This window comes from Leopardus geoffroyi, chromosome C1 (genome assembly GCF_018350155.1).
Source record: "Leopardus geoffroyi isolate Oge1 chromosome C1, O.geoffroyi_Oge1_pat1.0, whole genome shotgun sequence".
Taxonomy (NCBI): domain Eukaryota; kingdom Metazoa; phylum Chordata; class Mammalia; order Carnivora; family Felidae; genus Leopardus; species Leopardus geoffroyi.
In genome coordinates, this window is record NC_059328.1 from 14844149 (window position 1) to 14867018 (window position 22870).

General features: G+C 51.9%; 1 protein-coding gene across 3 annotated transcripts in view; it reads left to right on the top strand.

The window, feature by feature from the left end:
• Nucleotides 1-17239, top strand: part of VWA5B1 (von Willebrand factor A domain containing 5B1) — a 60585-nt gene extending 43346 nt beyond the window's left edge. For 2 of the 3 annotated variants that reach the window (XM_045475915.1, XM_045475916.1), the window contains exons 13-22: nt 647-830; nt 1777-1967; nt 5731-5932; nt 6403-6717; nt 8954-9091; nt 11513-11644; nt 14220-14294; nt 15165-15234; nt 15746-15863; nt 16733-17239. In XM_045475915.1, coding sequence (XP_045331871.1) covers nt 647-830; nt 1777-1967; nt 5731-5932; nt 6403-6717; nt 8954-9091; nt 11513-11644; nt 14220-14294; nt 15165-15234; nt 15746-15863; nt 16733-17239 — 1932 coding nt within the window. The remainder of the gene's footprint in view (nt 1-646; nt 831-1776; nt 1968-5730; nt 5933-6402; nt 6718-8953; nt 9092-11512; nt 11645-14219; nt 14295-15164; nt 15235-15745; nt 15864-16732) is intronic. The other variant, XM_045475918.1, reaches the window with a different exon arrangement.
• Nucleotides 17240-22870: the final 5631 nt, after the last annotated feature.

Genomic DNA, 22870 nt, shown 5'->3' on the forward strand with positions numbered 1-22870 from the left:
CCGCCCAGAAATCCCTCCTAAGAATCTAACACATAGAAATAAAAGTGATGTAATGGATTCGTGCCCAAGGATTCACCGTAGCAATTTTTTATGGCGGCAAAAATAAATGGCCACAAAGTGAATGCTTAAAAATAAGGGGTGGGAGAATATTTATTCAGTCAATTGTTAAAAAGAATAGTTGATATGCAGGATTTCCAAAATGTTTTAAGTGCAAAATTCAAGATACTGATAAATGTAAGTAATACAGTCCAGCTTTGGTAGAATAAAAGTGACCCTCCAAAGCCCTTATGTTTTATATATATATTTATGTCATGGAGAATGGAATGGAAGGAACAGATGGTTCATTCTGTTAATTTTGATGACCTATTTGGAGACAGCAGTGGCATTTAGAATGACATTTTTAAACATGTTTCAATAAATAAGATAATTAAAACTATAAATAGTATAAATGATATGGAGAGTCAATGCCATTCACCATCTCTTAAACAGAAGTCTGCCTAAACAAATCAAGCAAGCAAAAAGCTTTCCTGTTATTCCAGATCTTCAAAGATGGAATGTCACCTCCTGTCACACGCTTGCTGCCCTGCACATGTTCTTTCCGACACCTAGCCTCACTCTCTGCCCTCTTCTCTCTCCCTCCCTCCAGGACAAAAGGAGACGATACAGCATGTTGCACTCTCAAGAGTCCAGCAGCTCTGTCTTCTACCACTCACAGGACGAGGGGCCCAGCCCAGACAGCAGGGACTGTGTCAGGGGCATGGGCGCACCCTGCAGCCCAAGGCAGCCCAAAGATGCCCAGCCATCCACCGGAGACTCCATCGCCAATCTTGGTTAGCCTGTGCTCCACTCTCTCTTCCAGGGAGGCCATGGTTGCTACATTTTACTGAGCAGTTACTATGTGCTAAGCTGTTTTATACAAACAATCTCACTGCAGCTGTGCAGATGAGTACTGCTCTCCCTATCTGCAGATGATGAAACGGAGGCTTGGTGACTTTAAGCAATTTGGCCAAATCATGAAACTTGAAAGAGGGGGAGGGTACAGACAAAGGGTCTAAGAGCTGTCTGGATCCAAAGCTTCTTTACGGTATTAATTTCTGGTCCTAGGTATTTATTTATTTACTTACTTACTTTGGTGGGGGGGGGGGGCTCAAGTGAGCAAGGGTGGAGAGAGAGAGAATCACACGAGGGGCAGAGAAAGAGAAGGGATCACCTACTAAGGCTAGGCTACCCAACACAGATCTGGGAAGCAAAGATACCCCAGATGTGGACTCCTGTCCTTCAGAAGCTCTCCGCCTAGTGAAACAGATACAACTGGCCCTAACTCTGATAGAAGCAGAGTGACAGGGACCACAGGAAAGTTTAACAAGCTGTGAGGGTCCCAAGGAAAGACACATCGGTAGAGGATATCAACAAAGACATAATGAGGGCACGGATTCTTAGAAGCAGGAAGAGAGGAGATTCCAGGCAGCAGAAATGGACCTGAGATATGGAAGTGTGACACCTAGAAAACACATACACAACTGATTGCTCATCTGGTATATTTGGAGCACATAATACATTGAAAAAGGAGCAGAAAGGACAGTAGCTGGGTAGATGGATTGGGACCAGATTAGGCAAGGCTTTAAATGCCAGGTGAGCCGAGACACCTGCAAATCTTTCACCAGGCAAGAGGTAGAAAATGCAAGACGTTTCCAAGCAGGAAAGGAGCATACAAGCCCCTCTCTCCTTCCCCACTGTTCTCCACCCTGATGGCTCCCCTGTCACCACCCTACTCAGGTCTGGACTTCTCCCAGCGACGGCGGGCATATAGCACCAACCAGATCACCAACCACAAGCCTTCCCCAAGGGCCACCACAGCCAGCGACCCCACAGTGCCTGCCAGGAGATACCCACTGAGGAAAGCCAAGCCACAGGACCTCACCAACCAGACCAGCACAGAGGCCTCGTGGTGGCAGATTGATCTGCAGGTACCGAGCAGGGCAAGTTGGAGCTGGGGGAGACCATAGATGGGGAGAGAGCAGTGTGTCCTGCTTCAGCCACAAGGATGGGGCCTTTTCTGCCACATCCTATTCTGCCAAACAAGTCACTTCCTCTTCATTTTTCTGGATCTTCACCTGCCTGACCCCCTTTCTAATAATGGTACCCATTGGCCAGTGACATCACTCATTCCGTGTACACAAACACCTCCCAGCCAGCAGGGAGCATCGAGCAGGTGGGGGAGCTGACCGCCCCCACTCTGTACAGATGTGGAAATTGAGGGCCAGAAAGGTAAAGTGACTTATCCAGGGTCATGTAGCCAGTTGGGGGACTGCGACCCAAGACCCTCTCCCTACAAAGCTCCTGCTTCCCTCCCTCCATCGCACTGCACCTTCTGCAAATCCTAAGTGTTGCACATTCACCCCTGGCAGAGATCATCGCAGAGTTAGAGCCAGAGCAGGACCAGTCACCCGCCATTCAGCTAGACCAGAGTGTCTCCACCTCAGCACTGTGACACGATAATTCTTTGTGGCCGGTGCTGTCCTGTGTTTTGTAGAATGTTTGGCAGCAGCCCTGGCCTCTACCAACTGAAATGCACCCCCAATCACCATAACCAAAAACAGTCACTGCCAAATCCCCCTGGGGGAGAGGGTAGAGTCACCAGACAGAGAAACACTGTCCTAAACCAGATTGGGGTTTCTTATTATCTGCATGCCTTTCTCCCATTTTCTTAGGAATGGGTTTCATGTAGCTTTGTCATCATTAGGTCCTGGTTCCATAAAAGCAGCCGTTACTTCTCCCATGCCACCCACCGCCCCCTCCATCCCCGCCCCTCCGTAAGCTCCTGCCCTCCCCCCCGGGGCAGAGACTCGGCCACCTAGGCCCTTCTCTGTGCTTAGCCAGTTGGAAGACACTACCCTTGGACTCAGGCAGACTCTGCTCCTTAAGCATGTTGCTTACCCTCTCTGAGCCCTGATTTTCCCTTCTGTGAAATGGGGAGAATCGCTTGTGCAGATGATTGAGCTAATAACAGCCATCAACAGATTTTTTTGAGAGCCAACTGTAGTGGAAGGCTCTTGCAGGCAATGGCTGATAAGAGATGAAGTGCCCTGGAGCAGCAGCTGGTATGCAGTAGGTGTCCCTTAGATGCACCTCTACCTGGTGAGAGCTCTGGGCAGCTTAGCATTTGCTCCCTCCTGCTTGCTTCTGGCCCATCTTTGGTCGTCTCTCCCTGAGCCCCTGCTTGGCTTCTCCAGTCTCTCTCTCCCCAACACACTGGTACAAACGCACACACATGCATATGCAAGCACACACATGTACACACTCCCTGCAGCCTCTGGCTGGGTGAAGGACTGCATCTTAGACCAATCTGTTACCATGGAAGCTGTAGCAGCGTCTGTTTCTTGCTGTGGCTGTGATGTTGGGGCAGGGGCGAGGGGAATCCCAGTCTGTCATGGGAGAGGGGGACTAAGGATCCCTTGGGACCCAGCAGCCCTGGCTGGGTACCAGCTCCCATCAGGGCCATCCTAACAATGACCGACGGTCCTTTCCTTCTCCCACACCCTTGTACTGTCCCCAGCCCCAGAGGAGATGGGAAGGAGGACCCCGGCCCCTGCCCTAAGGAGTCCCCATCTAATGGAGAGGCACAGTCCTCTTCTCAGTAAATACTTGATAGAGATGAGGAAGATTCCATGGTTAACTGTTGACCTTAAAACCTAAGAGGCGCTTTCTCTGTTTCACCTTGTAAGTGCCTTTGGCCCCTCCCAATCCGCTCCCCCTACCAAGCATAGCAAGTTTCCCGGAGGCACAAAATTCATTTTTAATTAATACTCTTTAATTACGGAAGTACTACACATTCAGAGTTTACAATAAAAACCCTCAAACAGTGCAGTCAGGTATAAAGTAAAACTAACATCACCCCCTCCCTGTGCCCAAACCCACTGGATTTTCAGTGTTTCCTTTCAGAAATACTACAAAGACACACACACACACACCCACACACACACCCACACACACGTTTTGAAGAATCACATTATAAATCTCCAATCTATCCAACTATTATTGGATCTCTCCAAAGTCCATAAATAAATCTCTGATTTACTTTGCTAATGTCTTTTTTTTTTTTAAGTTTATTTATTTATTTTGAGGCAGAAAGAGAGAGAGAACGAGTGGAGGAGAGGGGGTGGGGACAGAGGATCTGAAGCGGGCTCTGTGCTGACAGCAGAGAGCCCAACATGGTGCTTAAACTTAGGAGCAGTGAAATCATGAGTCAAGCCAAAGTCGGGCGTTTAACTGGAAGAGCCATCCAGGTGCCCCTTTTTAATTCACTTTTCTGTATACAGTAAAGTGTACAATTCTTGGTGAATTGTTCTGTGACTTTTGACAAACGCATAGTCCTGTAACTATCTCCACAATCAAAATACCGAACAGTTGCAAGTTACTTTTTTAAAATATGTTTGATCTCGGACAGCTTCCCACGTTGGTAGGAAGAGATCTGCCACTTTGATTTCTGGGTTGTGTGGCGTTCCGTTGTATGGATCTACCATAATAACTTATTTGTCAACCCCTATTGATGCACGTTTTTGACAGGGTCCAGATTTTTCACTTTTACAAACAACACTGCAACAAATCTACAGTACGTGCACGTAGATATCTGCATCCTTGTGTGTTCCACAGAATTAAATTTCTGAAAATGGAATTGTTGGGTCAAAGGAGCCTGTGCACATTTCATGTTGATAGCACACTGCTAAAGGTTCCTCCCACAGGCGTGCACCAGCTTACGCCCACATCGACAGTCCAAGAGAGAGACCCTACCCTGTCTCCCCAATTAGCCACAATGTGTGTCATCAAATGTTTAAGTATTTGCCAATCTGGAAAACGGAAAAAAATCATAACTTATTTTAATTTAGAGCAATGCTCATGAAGCAGAACATTTCTTCATGGGTTTATTCGATACATTTTGAATTGCCTGTAGATACCCTGAACCCACATCCTACCTCTGCCCTCCTGCCCCAGTGATTTACAAGTGCTTTTTCTTGAAAATGATCTTTGTCATGCATGTTGCAAATATATTTCCCAGTTTATTCCTTGCCTTTTGATGTTTTTTTTTTTTGTACCAGCACAAGAACAGACAGATTAAATGCACAAAACAGAAGAGAAAGTCCAGAAATAAAACCAAATGTACATGAGAACTTTGACAGGAGAGAGGCAGGGAACTGATAAACCCTAGAAACTGAATGAATGGACCATATTCAGGAAGCAGTGTTGAGATCTGTACTACTCAGAAAATCAAGGAAAAGGCTGGTTTCTATTTCTTGACACCAAAATAAATTTCATGTGAATCAAAGATTTAAGCAAACAAAAATAAATCATAAAAATTCCAGAAGAGTTTTTTTGAGTGGGAAAGACCTTTTAAGCATGACATATGAGAAGACATAAGGAAAACGCTGATAATTTTAGCCTCCTCCCAACACACACACAAAGTTTTAAACTTTATGGCAAAAAAAAAAAAAAAAAGTGGATTTAGAATATTATCCATGGTATGTGATTTTCCATGGTTTTCCATGCTTTGGGCTTTATCCATGCTTTGGGATTGTTTGTGTTGATGGTTCCTCATGGGTAGTAGAGAGTAGGTTATGTGTCCTTGGGAACCGCAGGAGCTGAAGTGCCCGGGGAAAGAGCTGTGGCTAGGGGTGGAGGGAAGAGGGCAGCCACCAGGAGCTCAGCCTCCTCCCTTCCCTCTTGCACTCCTAGCCCTTGCTCAACAGCGGTCCGGACCTGAGCCAGGGCCCCAAACTCCGCGGCCCAGGTGCCCGCAGGCCATCTCTGCTGCCCCAAGGCTGCCAGCCCAGCCTGCCCTCCAGCCAGGAGACCCAGACCTGGAGCCCCATGAAAGAGCCCGATCTTGGGTTTAACCTGAAGCCTGCTTCAGACAGCCGTAGCCCTGGGGACCTGGGTAAGTGCCTGCAGGGTCCAGGACCTGACTGGGGACAGGAAGGAATCCTTCACCTTCAGATGATAGGACTGATGGCAAATGCCTTCCTCTGTGCCCTTGAGGGAGAAGGATCCGTTATTGCCCATCCCTGCCAGAGAACCTCACTCTCCCAATCAACCTAGCCCTTGGGCTGGCTGTGAGGATCCCAGATGTCCCTGAGGCTGCATTCTTGCGCCCAAGTGTCCCCACACTATTCTATCTGGCCACCTCAAGTACTGGATTCCTGGGAGGTGGGTCTGCCCCATTTTGGGGAGAAGCCATACCCTCCAGCTGTCCTAGGGAAGGAATCCTGTGTTCCTTGAGGTGGGGAGGGTCGGGGGAAGACAGTACTTGCTTAGGGATGTCTGCGCCCTGGGGAGGAATGATGTCCCTAGGGATTGACCCTCCGTGCCCCAGCTCAGAGCACCACCTGCTTGTCCCTCCACTCGCAGAACCGTCCCATCACCCTTCCACCTTCGAGACCGAGACGTCCTCGGACTGGGAACCCCTGGCCGAGTCCGAGGATCGGGTCAGTCCCAGCAGGCCCCCTACCCCAGCCCCGGTGCTGGGCAAGGCCGTGGTCAAGGGCCTGCGCGACAGCCAACGTTTGCAGTGGGAAGTGAGCTTTGAGCTGGGGCCCCCCGGCCCGGAGAAGGGAGGGGCACACGAGGCCGACCTGTGGAGCGAGACCTTCCACCACCTGGCGGCCCGCGCCATCATCCGCGACTTCGAGCAGCTGGCGGAGCGCGAGAACGAGATCGAGCAAGGTGAGCCCCGCGGCCTGCTCACTCCTATCTGCCCTCCCGGAGCCCCTCCTCTCAGCCCCGCCCAATGCCCATCCCACTCTTCCCACCATGATCCGCCCCCTCCCCGCAGCCCCGCCCAATGCCCATCCCACTCCTCCTACCATGACCCGCCCCCTCCCCGCAGCCCCGCCCAATGCCCATCCCACTCCTCCTACCATGACCCGCCCCCTCCCCGCAGCCCCGCCCAATGCCCATCCCACGCCTCCAACCATGATCCGCCCCCTCCCCGCAGCCCCGCCCAATGCCCATCCCACGCTTCCCACCATGATCCGCCCCCTCCCAACTGCCGCGTCCGGCCCCCTCCTCACAGCCCCGCCCAACGCCCCTTCGCCCTCCCGACCCGCCCTCCCGGCCCACCCACCGGTGATCTGCTCCCTTCCCCTGGCTTCAGCTCTTTCCATCTTCCCACAGCTGCCATTGTCTAGTGCTCCACCTCTTCTCCCTACACTGCAGCCTCGAAGTGCCTCTCCTCTCCCCCAAAACCCCCAGCCCTCCCTCCACCTCCCCCCGCCCACACACACAGCCAGGTGTTCCATCCTCTCCTGATCAGTCCCCATCCCCCAGCCGCCCCCTCCTCCCCAGGGACTCCTCCACCCCTCTCACCCCCTCCGGTGATCCGTCCTTTCCTCTCTTTCCTTCTTCCCCTCTACTACAGGTCCCCCATTCCCGCTCACTCCCCACGGCTTCCCCTTACAGCGCCCCCTGTAGGGCTCCAGAGACAACGATGGAGCCAGCCCTGTCCCACCTGACCCGCCCCAAACCCAGTCGGTCCACTCCCTCACTCATCAAGGCCATTTTATTGATTTTGGATCAGCGGGGGGCCAGGCTCGAGGCTGAACAGTGCGATGACCACCACAATTCCTACCCTTACTTACGAGTGCTTGATTGACAAGGACTAGCCAGGAAGCCGACGTCAATCAAATAATTATACACACAATTAATTGAGTGCATTTGTCCTAAGTGCTATTAAGAAATACAGGGATCCAAGAAATCCTATAACGGGATGGGAGGGGAGCTAATTTAGCTCAGGAAGTGGGACAAACTTTCCTAAGATGGTGACTCCTGGGATCAGGGTGGTGCACACTTAAAGAATAGATAGATATAGATATAGAGAATAGTACTTGTTTATAGGTTCATGCTTTGTTTATACAATAATGTATTGCTTATATTTTATATTATTTGTACTTTCGTTTAATATATATCATAGTTTTCTTTCCATGAGCACCTCACCTTACAGTTTACAAAGCACTTGTACTCCTTTTATCTCCTTGGGTCCTCACACAGACAGCCCTCTGGAGGCAGCAAGCCAGAGACTGCTCACCTGTTCCATGGAAAGGGCTTGGGCTTTGGGGTCAGACCATCTTGGATTCAGATCCATCACTGACTCGCTGTGTGACCCTGTGTTCGCCCCTCTCCTTCTCTGGTTTTCATTCTTCTTAGCAAGATTGTCCCAATGGGCCAGACCAGGGGTCCCCACCCAGTCAGGGAACCTGCAAAGTCCTGCTACAAAGTTTTTACCAGATAGCTGCAAAATGAAAATGGAAAATACAGACAACAGAAAGGTTTTGGGGTTTTTTTTGAGATTTTATTTTTAAGTAATCCCTACACCCAACGTGGGGCTTGAACTCACAACCCAAAGATCGAGTCACATGCTCAGTAGACCAAACCAGACAGGCGCCCCTAGAGGATTTTTTTAATAATGCTGAAATTATTTAAGGAGTGTAACTATCTTTTTTGCCTTAAGACGTCTTAGCTCTTTGACATTAAAATGTCCTTTTAGGAAATGATGACAGAGATTAATAATCTGGGGTGGGGGCTAAGGTCAAGGCATCCCCTCAATTTTAAGGGCTTATTTATTTATTCATTTATTTAAAGTTTATTTATTTATTTTGAGAGAAGCAGTCTGAGTGGGGGAGGGGCAGAGAGCGAGGAGAGGGGGAGAATCCCAAGCAGACTCCACGCTGCCAGCACAGAGCCCGATGAGGGGCTCAAACCCACGCAGCCGTTGAGATCATGACCTGAGCTGAGATCAAGAGTCAGACGCTTAACCAACTGAGCCACCCAGGCGCCCCTTAAAGGCTTATTTAATCCCAAAGATGAGGACCACTGGTCTAGCCCTTCTTTTAGCTTCCAGAACTTCCGCGTCAAGGGGGACTTTCCGAGCCTGCACACTGACCCCCAACTTCTCCCTCTGCAGGGTCCAGCCGCCGCTATCAGGTAAACGCTGTGCACACCAGCAAGGCCTGCAACATCATCAGCAAATACACGGCCTTTGTTCCTGTGGACGTGAGCGAGAGCCAGTACTTGCCCACCGTGGTGGGGTACCCCAACTCTGGTAAGGCGGATGGGTGGCTGGGGCATGCCTGAGGAACAAGCAGTGCCCCCCTTGGCTGGCAGAGGGGAACTGAGACACAAAGGAGCATAGGCCTACCGAGAGGAGTACAAGGAATGACCTAGAAGCAAAAGGGGCCCCTGGCAGATGACTTGGTCACCATAGGGTGGGGGGCGCATGAGCCCCCTTCCCACTGCTCTGCAGAAGGCCATGAAACCACCCCACTCCCTTTTTCCCACCAAGTGAATATGATTTTATTGTATTTTTCCAACTGGAACAATGTGTGCTCACTGGAGAAAGTTCCAAAATACAGAAAGACCTAAAATAAATAAAAGTGCTTGGAACTGACAGTCCTCCAGAAATGAGTACTAATTACTTCCTTGGTGTGACCATCCTTCCAGACTTCTATGAATATCTACATGTAGAGAAATCAAAAGACAGATAATTTTTTCATGAATTGGATCATACCAATATGCGCTACATTTTCCAAACTATGGGTGTAGAAAATACCTTTCCACGAAGCTGAATCTCTATCACCATTTTAATACCTGCAGGGTTTTCTACTTTCATCATTGTAACAGCCAGTTAGACCGCGTCCCAAAGCACTTTACAGCAAATGACTTAATTCTCAAAACAGCGCTGCAACCCAGATGCTGTTATGAGCCCCCCCCCCCACCACTTTACAGATGGGAAGACAGAGGCAGAGGGAGTTAAGTTACTTGCCCAAGGTCACACAGCAGGGAGGGGCAGAGCCAGGCTTTGAATCCCAGCGATCTGCCTCCAGCGTTGTGTTCCCTCCTGCTCCTCTCCGCCGCCTCTTAAGGTTTATCAGAACCTATTTCACCAGCCCTGTGTTATTAGACCTTCAGTTTAACCCCCTTTTGATTATTGTAAATTACGGTGCAAAAAACATCTTTATGCCCCTGTCTGGTTATCTCCCTGGGGCCAATTAACTCTCAGAAGTAAGAGTGCACATCCAAAGTTCTGCCCGTTGAAAACTGTGATGTATTGTGCAAAACTGACCCTGCCCAGAGGTTGTTCAGAAATCTCCCTTCCCCAACACTGCATGCTGCTTATCTTTCTAAACGCTGCCAGGCTCATAGACAAGGAAAGATTCTCTCTTCGGGGAATTATTCTAGGTTTTTTGTTTGTGTGGGTTTTTTTTTTTTTTTGGTGAGTTACTCTCCATAGGGGCATAAACTATATGTACTTTTTCTTTCCTATATTTCATTCTCCCATCCGCTGCAGCTTCATTCTCTTTTTTTCTTTCTTTTTTGTTTCCTTTAGCAAACCTCCTGAAAGAATGTTTGAAAACAAAATGTGCCTCTCCTCATTTCTCCTGTGTACCCCCCCACCCCACTCCCCCTGCTGATTTTCATCTGTGATACCAAAATAATCAATGACCCGTTCCCTCTTTCAGATGTCTCATTTCAGGTTCTGGCCAGAAGCCCAGGCTGTTCCTCCACTGGGCATTCTCATTCACCGGGCTTTTGTCATCCTGAATGACATTCAGATGTCTCTCCCTCCCCTCCCATCTCAGACTGTCCTCCTAGTGTCTGTAGCCCACAGCCTGTAAGGTTTGGGGACCTGGCCCACGTCTTAACCCAAGTCCCCCAGCCCCTTAAGACGTGGATCAGTACCTCCCAAAGTGTGCTCCAGGAAATCAGGACCCTAGTTCCATGTGTCGTTCATGGCCATTCAGCACAAAACTAGGAAGTACTAGTTAGGAAATACATTTAGGAACCACTGGATTAAGCTCAGAACTTTTGATTGCAGAACTTGTCAGAGCCTTTTTTAGTACGTTAATCTACATCAGGAGGCTCAGAGAATGGACTGCAGTTTGCATCTTCTAAATTTACCTCCCCACAGAACTCCTTGGTATTTTTTAAGACATAATTTACAGACTAGTGTTCTCCAAAAGTGGGGTTCCCCAAAACATACTCGAGGGTGCTATAGTTTCATCTGTCTTCTACCCATCCCCCATTGGTGGGGCCCTAGGACTTCAGGGGCCTTCCCTGTGGGAGGGGAACTGGGACCTCAGTCTCTGGGACAGTAAACTAAGAGAGAAGGAAAATGGGGTGTTCCTGAGAAAACCAGCCTTTTAACTAACTAGAAAACATTGCTGCTTTCTGAACGCTAGCTCAGCAATAGCATGTACCCAGCAAGGTTATTATCCCCATTTTCTAGATAAGAAAACTGAGGCACAGAGTGGTGAGCACCCCATCCAGCTGCTAAGAGATGGGGCTGAGGTTCAAATCCAGGTCATTCTGGCTCCAAAGCTCACGGTCTTGCCTTGTAAAATGTCTCTCTGCCTTTGGATAAGTGACAGACTGAAGCCAGAATCATTGCCGCTAGCCTCGGGGGAGAGGCAAAGGACTGACACAACGGTACCCATCTGACCCCCTTCTCCTTGTCCTCGTGAAGGTGCTGCATGGCGGATGGTCAGCTCTCAGGTCCTGACCCGACAGTGGAGGGGAACCTCTGCCGGCTTCAGACGGTCCCAGACCCTCCTCGGGGAGTACTCGGCAGCAGGAGATGGCAAATTCCAGAACCTGAGTAAGAGCTGCCTCAGGCGTGCTCTGAAGCCTGGGCCCCGTGTCCAAGGCCGCGGAGGCCAGTCTCTGAGTCTGCACTCTGGGTCCTCACAGGGCCTGGGTGAGGCCAGGCCTCCCGGGCTCCCCGAGGCTCAGCATGGCCCAAGCATGCCACCATCAACACAGCCTCGCGGAGCGAGCTGCGGGGCACCTGCATGCCCGCGCCATCCCTCCACGTCTCCCCCTTCACGGTTTGCCAAGCCGGTGGCTGTTCTCTGACTCCAGTCTCCCGAGTCCTCCCAGGCAGCAAATGCCAAGACAGCTAACAAACCAGGGGGAAAGCCAGGAACAAAGAGGCAGTTTCATCTGGTTGGGTCCTACCATCTGCTTCTGTCAGGATTCCCAAAGCTTCCTTTCCGCCTTCGCCTGATTTCCTTGTGCCTACAGCTTGGGTCCTTAAACATTCATGATTCGACCCTTTTGTGACCTTGCACTAATTCACGGGATCGCTTTCACCCTGCGTGTCTTGAATGTACGTGCGTCCTTTGGTCCCTCCACGTTTATTTATTTTTTTGGGGGGACAGAGAGAGACAGAGCATGAACGGGGGAGGGGCAGAGAGAGAGGGAGACACAGAATCGGAAACAGGCTCCAGGCTCTGAGCCATCAGCCCAGAGCCCGACGCGGGGCTCGAACTCCCGGACCGCGAGATCGTGACCTGGCTGAAGTCGGACGCTTAACCGACTGCGCCACCCAGGCGCCCCTCCTTTGGTCCCTCCAAAGACAGCCTAACTGCTGCACTGGTCCTAACCCTTTCCTTCGTGCCCTCTCTTGTTCAGTGAGGATCTGCTGCCTTCTTCTGTGCATGGGAAGGACATCAGAAGTCCCTCCTGACCACTAGGCCAGGCACCCAGATCCTGATTGTTTTTTACCTGAGAGACTAGAAAGTCCTTGCAGACACTGGTGGGTTAAAAAAGGAACAGTGTGTGAGGGGTAGAAGAGAGTGTAACTCCAGAATTAAAAAGCTCTGCCATTTCTTTGGTCCCTCAGAGCCTCCAAAACTGGGGGGAGCATGCTGTAACCCCTGAACCAAGCCGGGCTTCCAGTCTAGAGGAAGTTTCTGTCTACCTTTTCATTTCTCCGTAGCTCAGTTCTTGGTGGCCCATGGCTTCCTTCAAAATCACAAATCCCTTCTTTTCTCTTTTTTTTTTAATTTTATATGTTTTTAAGTTTATTTTTGAGAGAGAGAGAGAGAAAGAGCGTGAGCAGGAGAGGGTCAGGGGGAGAGAGAGAGAGAGAGAGAGAGAGACTGACCCCCAAGCAGGCTCCATGCTGTCAGCACAGAGCTGGATGCGGGGCTCGATCCCATGAACTGGGAGATCATGACTGGAGCCAAAATCCAGAATCAGACGCTTAACTGGCTGAGCCATCAGGCGCCCCACAAATACCTTCTTTTCAGTTGACCTCTGATTCACACCCAAGTGTCTATAACTTCTACACTCTGACTCTATCCCAAGCCCATTCCCTCCCCGAGGATGACAATAGCTGACATGTCCTGAGAACTTTCTGTGTGCTGGCCACTGTTCTAATTATCTGACACAGTTTCTCTTCCTCATTGAGAAATGAGGAGACTGAGGCTCAGAGGAGTTAAGTGACTTACTCAATGTCACACAGCTGGTAGAGCCGGGACTTGAACCCAGGCAGTGTCTGGCTCCAGAGCCATGAGGCTAACTGCCTTGTTGCCTCCCAGTGCCTCCGTCACTCAGGCGTTCAGTCACTGGTGCACTGTTGTGCTATTCCAGCACCCCCAGCGATAAACGGATCTTCCTGGCCCTCACAGAGCCACTAATGGCCTCCTAGGGGACATAGAAGCTTTGATAAACATTTATGCATGAAGCTTTTTCCATATTTTGGAAATTCCCTTATGGTATATTGCCCATCGCTGTCCAGCCCTTGAAACAATCGTAAGAATAAGCACTGTGAGTATGCATTTTGAACCAGCTGTGTTCAATTATTATCCCCATTTTACAGATGGGGAAACTGAGGCTCAGAGCCCTCTGACAAGTTAGTGCCATGTTCTCGTGCCTCCTGGAGAGCTGGCAGGAGCCCCTCCTCAGTGAGGCACAGACCTGGTGAGCGAATGCCCACCTCGCCCCCCACCCTCAGGCCCCCGGCCTGCTTGCATTTCTCTGCTGGGTCTGAGCTCAGGGCTTTATTGAGCACTTACCATGGGCCAGGCACCCGGCACCGTCATCTGTGTATTGTCTCCCTTAATCCCTAAGACAACACTGCAAGGTAGATACTATTATCCTCAATTTGCGACCTCAGTTTATAAAGGAAGTAACTTTCCCAAGGTCACACAGCTAGTCAATGGGTGAGTTGGGATTTGAACCCAGTCTTCTCTGACTCTTACGGTGGAGCGATGGTGTTATCTTTGGAAGACGAAGGACCATAAAACAGGGATGGAAACCCTGGCCTTGCTCGTCCAACTTACCCCCCAGGGACTGTGAATTCTTGCCCTCGCTTTCCTCGGGGGGCAGGAGAGGTGGGGAAAGGGAGGGCCCAGGGGGCTCAGGCCTCACCGGTTCCTCTGTTGTAGATGTGGAGGAAAGCCCCAGTGCGCCCTTCAGAGAGACCACATCCCCGGGCCGCGAGAAGCATGCTGCTTCGGAAGGTGAGTAGGCAGTCAACTGACTCTCTCTTTCATTAAGATAGTGGAGTGATTGATCCTTGAGCCAGGAGAGTGTTAGCCCAACAAAGTCTTTGGTGGTTTATTTATTCCTCAAAATGCCCCTGTGTGAGATAAATAGGAGTATCCTTAATTGAAAGATGTGGAAACTAAGATTCAGAGAGATGAAGTGACTTCCCCAAGGTCACACAGCAAGTTAGTGACAACACAAGGCCTGGAATCAGACCTCCCAATTCCCAGCTGAGGGAGCATTCTAGCACCTAACTCTGCTTAGAATCCTCCAGCAATATGCCAGGGAAGGAAGCTCAGTATCCCCACTCGGGGGTGAGGGGGGCTGATGAGAAACTGTCACTGCCCCCGCGGGTAACCTTCCAGAAGATACCAGCGGCCGCCAGCCAAGGAAACTTGGAGGCCTATTTCTTATATGTGGACACACATGTTTCACCTTTCCCCACACCACCTGGGTCAAAAACAGCCTAATGAGGGGCACCTGGGTGGCTTAGTCGTTTGAGCATCCGACTTCAGCTCAGGTCACGATGTCGTGGTCTGTGAGTTCAAGCCCCGCATCAGGCTCTGTGCTGACAGCTCAGAGCCTGGAGCCTGCTTCGGATTCTGTCTCCCTCTCTCTGACCCTCCCCCACTCATGCTCTGTCTCTCTCTGTCTCAAAAATAAAGATAAACATTAAAAAAAATTTTTAATAAATAAATAAATAAAAACAGCCTAATGATCAGCTTGGATCCCTAGGGACCTAGACAGGACCCTGCCCCGTTCTGGATCGCTGTTTCCCAGCTGGGGAGTGAGCCATCGGACAGGGTCATCTGTCAGGCCCCAACTGTCATTCTGTGGCTCTCCAGGTCCCCTGCGCAGTCTGGCCACCAATACCCTGTCTTCCTTGAAGGCCTCAGAGAGTCTCTTTGGATCCAGGTATGTGGGATCAGCTTCCCTGGGGCCACCCCTAGCGTGAAAGGCAGAAAGCAGGCCCAGCCTGACATTTAGACAAAAACGAACAATCCGAAAGGGGTCCAGGAGGCTCCCTACCCAGAAATATCACCATCTTCCCATCATCACACAGCAGAAGCCCCCACACGTCCATGGTCTCTATGCAGGTGCAAATCCCCTGGGAGGGCTGCCCCAAGACTCTCTGACCCCCGGGGCTGAAAGGAATACATGATCAGAAGAGGGTCAGAGAAAGAATATGGGACGTTCCTCGTCCAGGCTGCCGCTAACTCACTGAATGTCTCGGGAAATGCAAACCTCCCTCCCTGGACCTCAGTTTCCCCAGCTGTCAAATGAGGAGGTCGGAGGAAGCCATCTGTCACATTCTTTCTGGCCCTGACTTTCAGAAGCTGCTGAGTGAGCACGGGGGGAGGGGGGAGATTCCCAGGGACACCATGGGGGCAGCTACGGCCACCTGTCCCCGGTTCCCCCCACACAGGCTGAATCTGCACAAGTCCAGGCTGCTGACTCGAGCAGCCAAGGGCTTCCTGAGCAAGCCACTGACCAAGGCTCCGGAGCCAACCCCAGGGAGCCAGAACTCCGACTACATTCCACTGGTGAGTGGCCCCAGACCCCAGACCTCAGCCCCCCACACTCCCCGAGGGGCCTTCCTGTGAGCCTCCTGCCCACCCCTCCCCCTTCACAAAGGGAAGAAGACCTACACCTTCCCACCCAAGTAGCCAACAGGGAAAGGGCCTGGGGCCTCAGAGTGTCACTCCAATCCAGCACCAGCATCGTGAACATTCTTTGCAATCCGCTGTCTTTGCTTTAAAAATTCACAGGAATTTTGCATTCTACTCCACCACCTATGTGTGTTTATTTTTCAAGACATAAAAATAAGCCTTGGAATAGCTCACAAGTGAGTAACATTAACACCCCAGGGACACGCGGTGTGTTTAGTAAGTGGCTCTGCAAACAGCCCGGCGTGCTGCGGGCAGGGTGAGGTGCCCAGGTCTGGCGGGGGCGTCTCTGAGTTGAGGAACAAAGGGGCCTGGCGCCAGCACATCTGGGGATCAGAGGGTGCTGGGAGACGGACGCGGTGTGAGCTTTTCATCACACAGCCCCAGTCCCTACACTCCCGAGGCATAGTGTCACTTTGAATTTCCAAATATCCTGAGCAGCACAGCACTGTGCTTACCGTATTTGTTTGTTGAGCCAGGCACAGTGCTAGACCCTGGGAGACAACCTTGAACTGGATGAACAGAGTCCCTAAGTTCATGGCACTAAGTGTCTTGTGGGGACACAGACCAGGAACCAGGCAATCCTGAGAGTCTTAATTGGCCTGGGTACCCCTCAGGTCTCCCAGGCAGGAGGGGCAGGCTGGGGGGGATGAGCGGGCGGCCGGTGTGGACCCAGGCTTTTGCCCGGCCTGGGGCTGCACAGGCTGAAAAGTTTGAGGCCCACTGAGGGGCTCCCCCCCACACAGGTGTCTCTGCAGCTGGCCTCCGGAGCCTTCCTGCTCAACCAAGCCTTCTGCGAGGCCATCCACGTCCCCATGGAGAAGCTCAAGTGGACCTCACCCTTCACCTGCCACCGAGTGCCCCTCACCCGCCAGCCCGAGCCCAAGACCCCAAGTCCCCAGCTGTGCACCGCCGGCCCCTCGGCCCAGCACCCCTCCTGTGATGGCTTCTCCCCAGAGCCTCTGGCAGGGGGCAAGCCAGGCTGGGAGACCAGGGCTGCGATCGAACACACAGGGAAGCTTTGGGCTACGGTGGTGGCGCTGGCGTGGCTGGAGCACAGCTCGGCCTCCTACTTTGTAGAGTGGGAGCTGGTGGCCGCCAAAGCCAACTCGTGGCTGGAACAGCAGGAGGTGCCCGAGGGCCGCACACGGGGCACGCTCAAGGCGGCCGCCCGCCAGCTGTTCGTGCTCCTGCGGCATTGGGACGAGAATCTGGAGTTCGATATGCTTTGCTATAACCCGAATTATGTGTAGTGGGGGGTGGGGGGGTGGGAGGAGAGGGAGGGGACCATTTGGGCCTGGGTGGGGGGGAGATTTTGAAGCTACAGCCAATACATTGGCTGCTAGAAAGAGCCCTGGACTGGCAGCCAGGAGGCCTGAGTTCAATCCCAACTTTGCTACCACCTAGCTGTGCAACTTTAGGCCAGCCCCTGCCCCCTGTCTGGGCCTCAGTTTCCCCACCTGTAAAATAACCGTGTGAGGTGAGGGAGGTGGACTAGATCTCTAGAAGCTCTGGAGGTTCCTTTCTGCTGGACATCCAGGGAGCCGTGGGTGGAGAGAGAGAAAATACAGTTTAAACCCAAGTTCTCCTGGAGGAGAGTCACGTGGGCAAAGCCCCTCCCCCCCCCCCCCCCCCCCCCCCCCCGCCAAATGAAAGGGTGGATGAGCGAACCCAAAGGCTGCCAGTAACCAGAACTGCGAGCCTCATCTAGGCACGAGGAGACCACCTCTGCTCACTCTACAGTGACGGTCCAGGACCCCTAAATCCCAAAATCCCACCTACAAACCGACTGGAGAACCATCCTTCCCAACACGTTACAAAAGAGTCCGTCGGGGGCCTTTTCCCTGGGCTAGGAAGCCCTCGGTCTTTTTTAGTTTGCAGATTTACTGTGACTTCCTATCTAAGGAGAGGAGGCGGGGAAGATAAGGGGAGACCCCCTATGAGCTGACGTGTTGAAACGAAGCTTCACTGTGGGCAAAAATAGTCCCAAAAGAATAGACATGCTGGCAGAAGTCAGAGGAGAAACCAGGCGACCCCTGAAGTCATTTGCACACTTTCCAGAATTGTGCCCAAGGCCTCAAGCAGGTGTAAGGACAGCATTATCTCCCTACATACACCCCCACCCAAAAGTAGCGGTTCTGCAGCCAGCAGCCAGCAGCCCAGCTTCAGGGTCAGGAGAGAGGAGTGTGACATCCCCCCCTTGGCTCACCATGAATGGAAACAACAGTCAGGCTGAGAGTGCGAACTCCTGGCACCGGTTTGGGCAACGGCTTCCCCTTGCTGGGTGTCCTGGAGCTGGGAGGCTCCCCCGTGCTCGGACGTTCCCAGATTTTCTGCCTCTGAGATGTTTCCCTCTTAGCGACCGTGGACTTGCTCTCATTATCTGTGTGATCTTGAGCCAGTGGCGTGGGCTTCCTGGGCTTCCTCCTTCCTCTTACACAGTGAGGTTGGACTGGGCTGTCTGGCCTCGCGATTCACCTGATTCTGGGCCTCCAGGCTCAGTGTGGACAATGAACAGGTTCGAGGTGGCCCAGTGTGGAACTGAAAGGGGTAATCGAGCACCCAGCAAGGTGATGGGTGAACCACCCCCTTCTCCAGGGAATGTCCTCAGTTCCTGCTCCTCTAGCGGCTGCTGGGGCTCCAGGCAATTTTGATGCATAAGCAAATTGCTGACCTCTGACCCCCTGGCTCTCCTGCCCAGCACCCAAAGGTGCAGAGGGACAAACTCTCATTGATTGCAAATAACCCAAGGGCTCTGAGGGACATCTGGATAAGACATTTTTTTTTTTTTTAAACCTTCAGAGGTATTGAGATGGCATGTTTCTCTAGAATCTGCCCCTAGGATTGCCAAGCAGAGAACGGAAGGGACTTGCTTTAAGGAAAAGTTAAGAACATTAGGTAATTAGCACAGGTGCTGAAGCTAAGACGGTTCCAGAAATTCTCAAGGAGGGAAACATCATCCCTGCACTTGGGATTAACTTGGATTAACCTGGATCCTTTGTTAAACTAACCCTCGCATTCTAGGTCACGGAAAGAAACGTTTATGCCCTGCCTGGCTGGGGAATCAGGAGACGACAAATGCCTAGTGGCACTGACCAGTGAAGGCTGGACACTTCAGTGGGGAGAACGCTGAGGAGAGTGGGGGATTTCAGTGCTGGTCTAAACTCCACCAGTGTGCTGTGTGACTTCCGGCAAGTTGCTTGCTTTCTCTGGGCCCTGTTTCGTCTGTTGTAGAATGAGGAGGTCACGCTCCATCAGCATTTCCAACACTATCCCTTGGTGGATATGTGAATTAGCAATTCATGAGAAACTGTCAGGGCAGGCAAATATGTTGGGGAAACACTAGGAAAACAGATCTCTTTAGGTCAAGACCGACTAGGAGTCGTGAATATGTAAATATGTATTGTCAGGCTCCAATGAGGTGATTCCGAAGGTTGCTGTCCCCTGGGTTATTCAGCTGGGAACATTCTGGTGGAGATCTCCCCCAGGGGTTTGCAGACACTGATATTCAAAGAGATCCTTCTGGATGCCAGGCACACCCGGGCGGCATCGTGAACATGTCGGGTGGTAGTCCTGTGCTTCTGGAGCTTGGCGAGAAGTATTTGAAGAATGTCTCCTCCGCAAACCATATCCCCACCCCTGGGGGACGCTGTGTCTTAAGCTGCCTGAGCTGCGACAGCCCCGGCCTGTGGTTCTGTCATGTGCAGGTGTGGCCTCAGACTGTGCTGTCTGGGCATCATTTGCACCGAAGGCCAGCCCCTGAGCTTTCTGACACGGATGGCACGAAAGAGCTGCCCGCAGCAGCGCGTGTATGGTGTAGCCAGAATGGAGGCGGCGTGGCACTCTCGCGGGAGCACCTGCAGTGAGCCTCCGTGGCCAGGTGGAGCAGGGGAGTCCCCGCCACAAATGTGTCCCGAGGAGCCAGCCTCCCGCCACACCCAGAGTCCTCCCTCAGTGGAGGAGATCAACTCTGGATCCCGGGGAAAACTGGGCCCCGCACTTAGGCAGACCTGCACTGGATTTGAGAAGAAGCATTGGTTTCCAGCCGACGCATTTGCGGTTGCCCAGTCCTTCCCCTGCCTGTGGACAAACGACATCTACTGGCCTGTGCTGCTGTGATGGATGAATGGAGTAGCTAGTTCCAAAGCTACCTGCTGGGGGTGGGGGTGGGGTGGGGGTGGGGGTTTCACCTGCTCTCTAGGAGGGGAACCTTCTCTCTTTCTTGGCAGGGACTCCCGGTGAAAGGAAACGAGGAAATGGGTCTCCCCTGATCTGTGTGACCGGCCACCCCGTTCACCTGCCCCACTAGAGCCTGTGACACAGCACCTGCTGTTGCAGGGTCCAAATGCTGCTGTCCCCTACTTGCATCCTGGAGCATCCCCAAGTGGCCCCCAGACACAAACGCATCCTGTATCCTAGGGCTTTGGGAAGGGAAAGAGAAGGGCATTGCTACCAGGAACAGGTTGTGTTCACGACCCGTGGGAGATCTTTTTTTTCTTGCCACCAACTAGCAGGGACCAGGGAAATCAACAACCCCCCCCCCCCCAACCAAACAGGCGCATTCCTCAGCCGGAGCACGCGCCACAGCTCCAGTACAAAAATAACCAGGGCAGGGGCGTGTGTGGCATTTTGCAGCTGGATAATCTGATCTTCAGAGATCTGTCCTAAGGTCAGGAGCTTGGCTGCATCTCCCAGCCGGGCTCCCAGCCCCCCTCCGGTGGAGCCCCCTGACCTGCGTGTTCACCCGGCCCCCAGCCTGTTGACTTTGGCCTCTCAACAGCACTGCCTCCCAGGTTACCCGCCAAAGTGGGATTTCTCCTGTTCATGCTGCAAACCTCCTTGGCTCGGAGCCAGCTGCCTTGAGCTTACAGCCGCTTCCCGAGGCAAAGCGCCTTGCCTCAATGTGGTCGAATGTGGTGACACACGCCATGTAGTTTCACTATTTGCCCAGGTGGCTTTGGCTCAAGTGGCATGGCCGGTGCTTGTCCCCCTCGGAGCCTTAAGTGCCTACACCGTGCTGCCCCATCCCCTTGCCTGCTCATCTGTAATGTCCCCACGGTGCCTGTGATACTTCTTGTCCTCGGAATACACGTTGCCTTTTTCCCGGTAGCCGGTCATGTCAACACTGTGGGAGTCCTGGATGTCAGCCGTCTTATGTCCACCAATAATTAGCAAACCACGCTCTCGGGCTGTATGACCGTGTCTGTCTTCAAAGGAATGGCTTATTTGTAAATGGTGGCTACTGTTCTCTTATAGGCATTTAGCTCATAAAAACTAATGAACCCGACGACATGGCAAAATTATACTTGTGTCTGTTCTTTTGTTCTCGAAACCGATACTGGACTTTCAAACTCGTGGTTCAGTGCTCTGTCTGCCTTGCTTAGTGTGGTCACATCTGTCTTGGTTTGGGATCCCCCTTGATCAAGTGTCCCTGTTTGCCTGGGACTGAAGTGTGGGGCAGTCTCAGGACGTGGGGCTTCACTTTTAAAACTGGGACAACCCCGGGGAAATCGGGACAAGTTGGTCACAGTAGTTCAGCCAGAAGAGGAGCCTGAGATAAGGATTCAGTGCAAATAGGGTAATCGTATGATCCCGGGAAACACACCCTTAGGCAAGTGAGGAAGTGAAATCGCAACACAAAACACCAACAAAGGGAATGCTGTGAGCAAGTTACTACTATGAGTGTGGACTTTCATCCCACAGGGCTCTGGAAACCAAAGTACATGCCCATCTCAAAGCTCACAGAGAAGGAAGGAGTGAGCACAGGCTCCAGCTCCACTCGGTCACTGGTTGAGGGTCACTCCCAGGCATTCTTTCCTTGGCACGTCTGGCCTGCCACGGGTGGCCGAGCTGGGCTCACTTCTGCAACTAGAGAAAGCCTCCGGTCAAAGAAATACAGGTATTGGCACGTGTCTAGGCCCCGTACCTCGGCGCTGAAAACCAGCCGTGGGGATACAATGCAAGGTGCTGACAGCACCTGCTACAGTCGTTCTGCACAGCTGACGTCCACGTTTCGGATTTTCCCCAGAAGCAATTAGCGATCACAAATATATTTCTTCGAAAATCATCGCCAGCCACCATCTTGCCTGAGAGCCCATACAAACGGACCCCCAAAGCCAACCTGAGTCCTCTGGAAATCCGTTAGCAGCTTACATCGTATCCTTGCATCGGTCATCCCTTTGCAGCCTCCAGGGAGGATGGTTGATTAAAACAGGAATTCCTAAGGGGCCGGAAACATGGCCATGAGGTGCTAACAGCCCCTAATAGGAACAATCTGAGAAGCCAACGGGCTGAGACTACAAAAGCTAACACAAATACTGCTCACAAGCATGGCCCTCTTGGATGACTTTCAGATGAGTAATGGGCCTTCGCTGACATAGACAAGCCCTTTCTCTGAGCCCCCAGCAGCTTCGACCTGAGGTTCCTTTAGCATCTCACTAATATGTGAGCAGGCACTACTCCATTTTGTACGAAACTTGCTTCTTTGCTTTCTTCTCCGGTTGTGCATTCTGTAAAAGCCAGTGTGTGTGTGTGTGTGTGTGTGTGTGTGTGTGTGTGTGTCCTGCTGGGATGCAGTAAGGGTCTCCTAACTCCTCATGCTATGAAAACATACTCAAGAAAGCAGAAACTCAGGACCCCTGGGTTCTCTCCAGGAACTCGGTGGGCGGAGACAATGAAGAAAGCCCAGTGGTTCAGGTGTCTCGGCCCCCTAGGCCCTCTGTCCTGTGGCTGCCAGTCCTCCCCAAGGCACTACTGACCCCCTGGGAAACTTGAGCTCCATTAGGCTTGATTAGTCTTAATCCTGACCTGAAATGGGGAGAATACATCACGGTGAGTCCCAGCCTAGCTCTGCCAAGCTCTCTTGTTCTGCACCCCCAGCACCA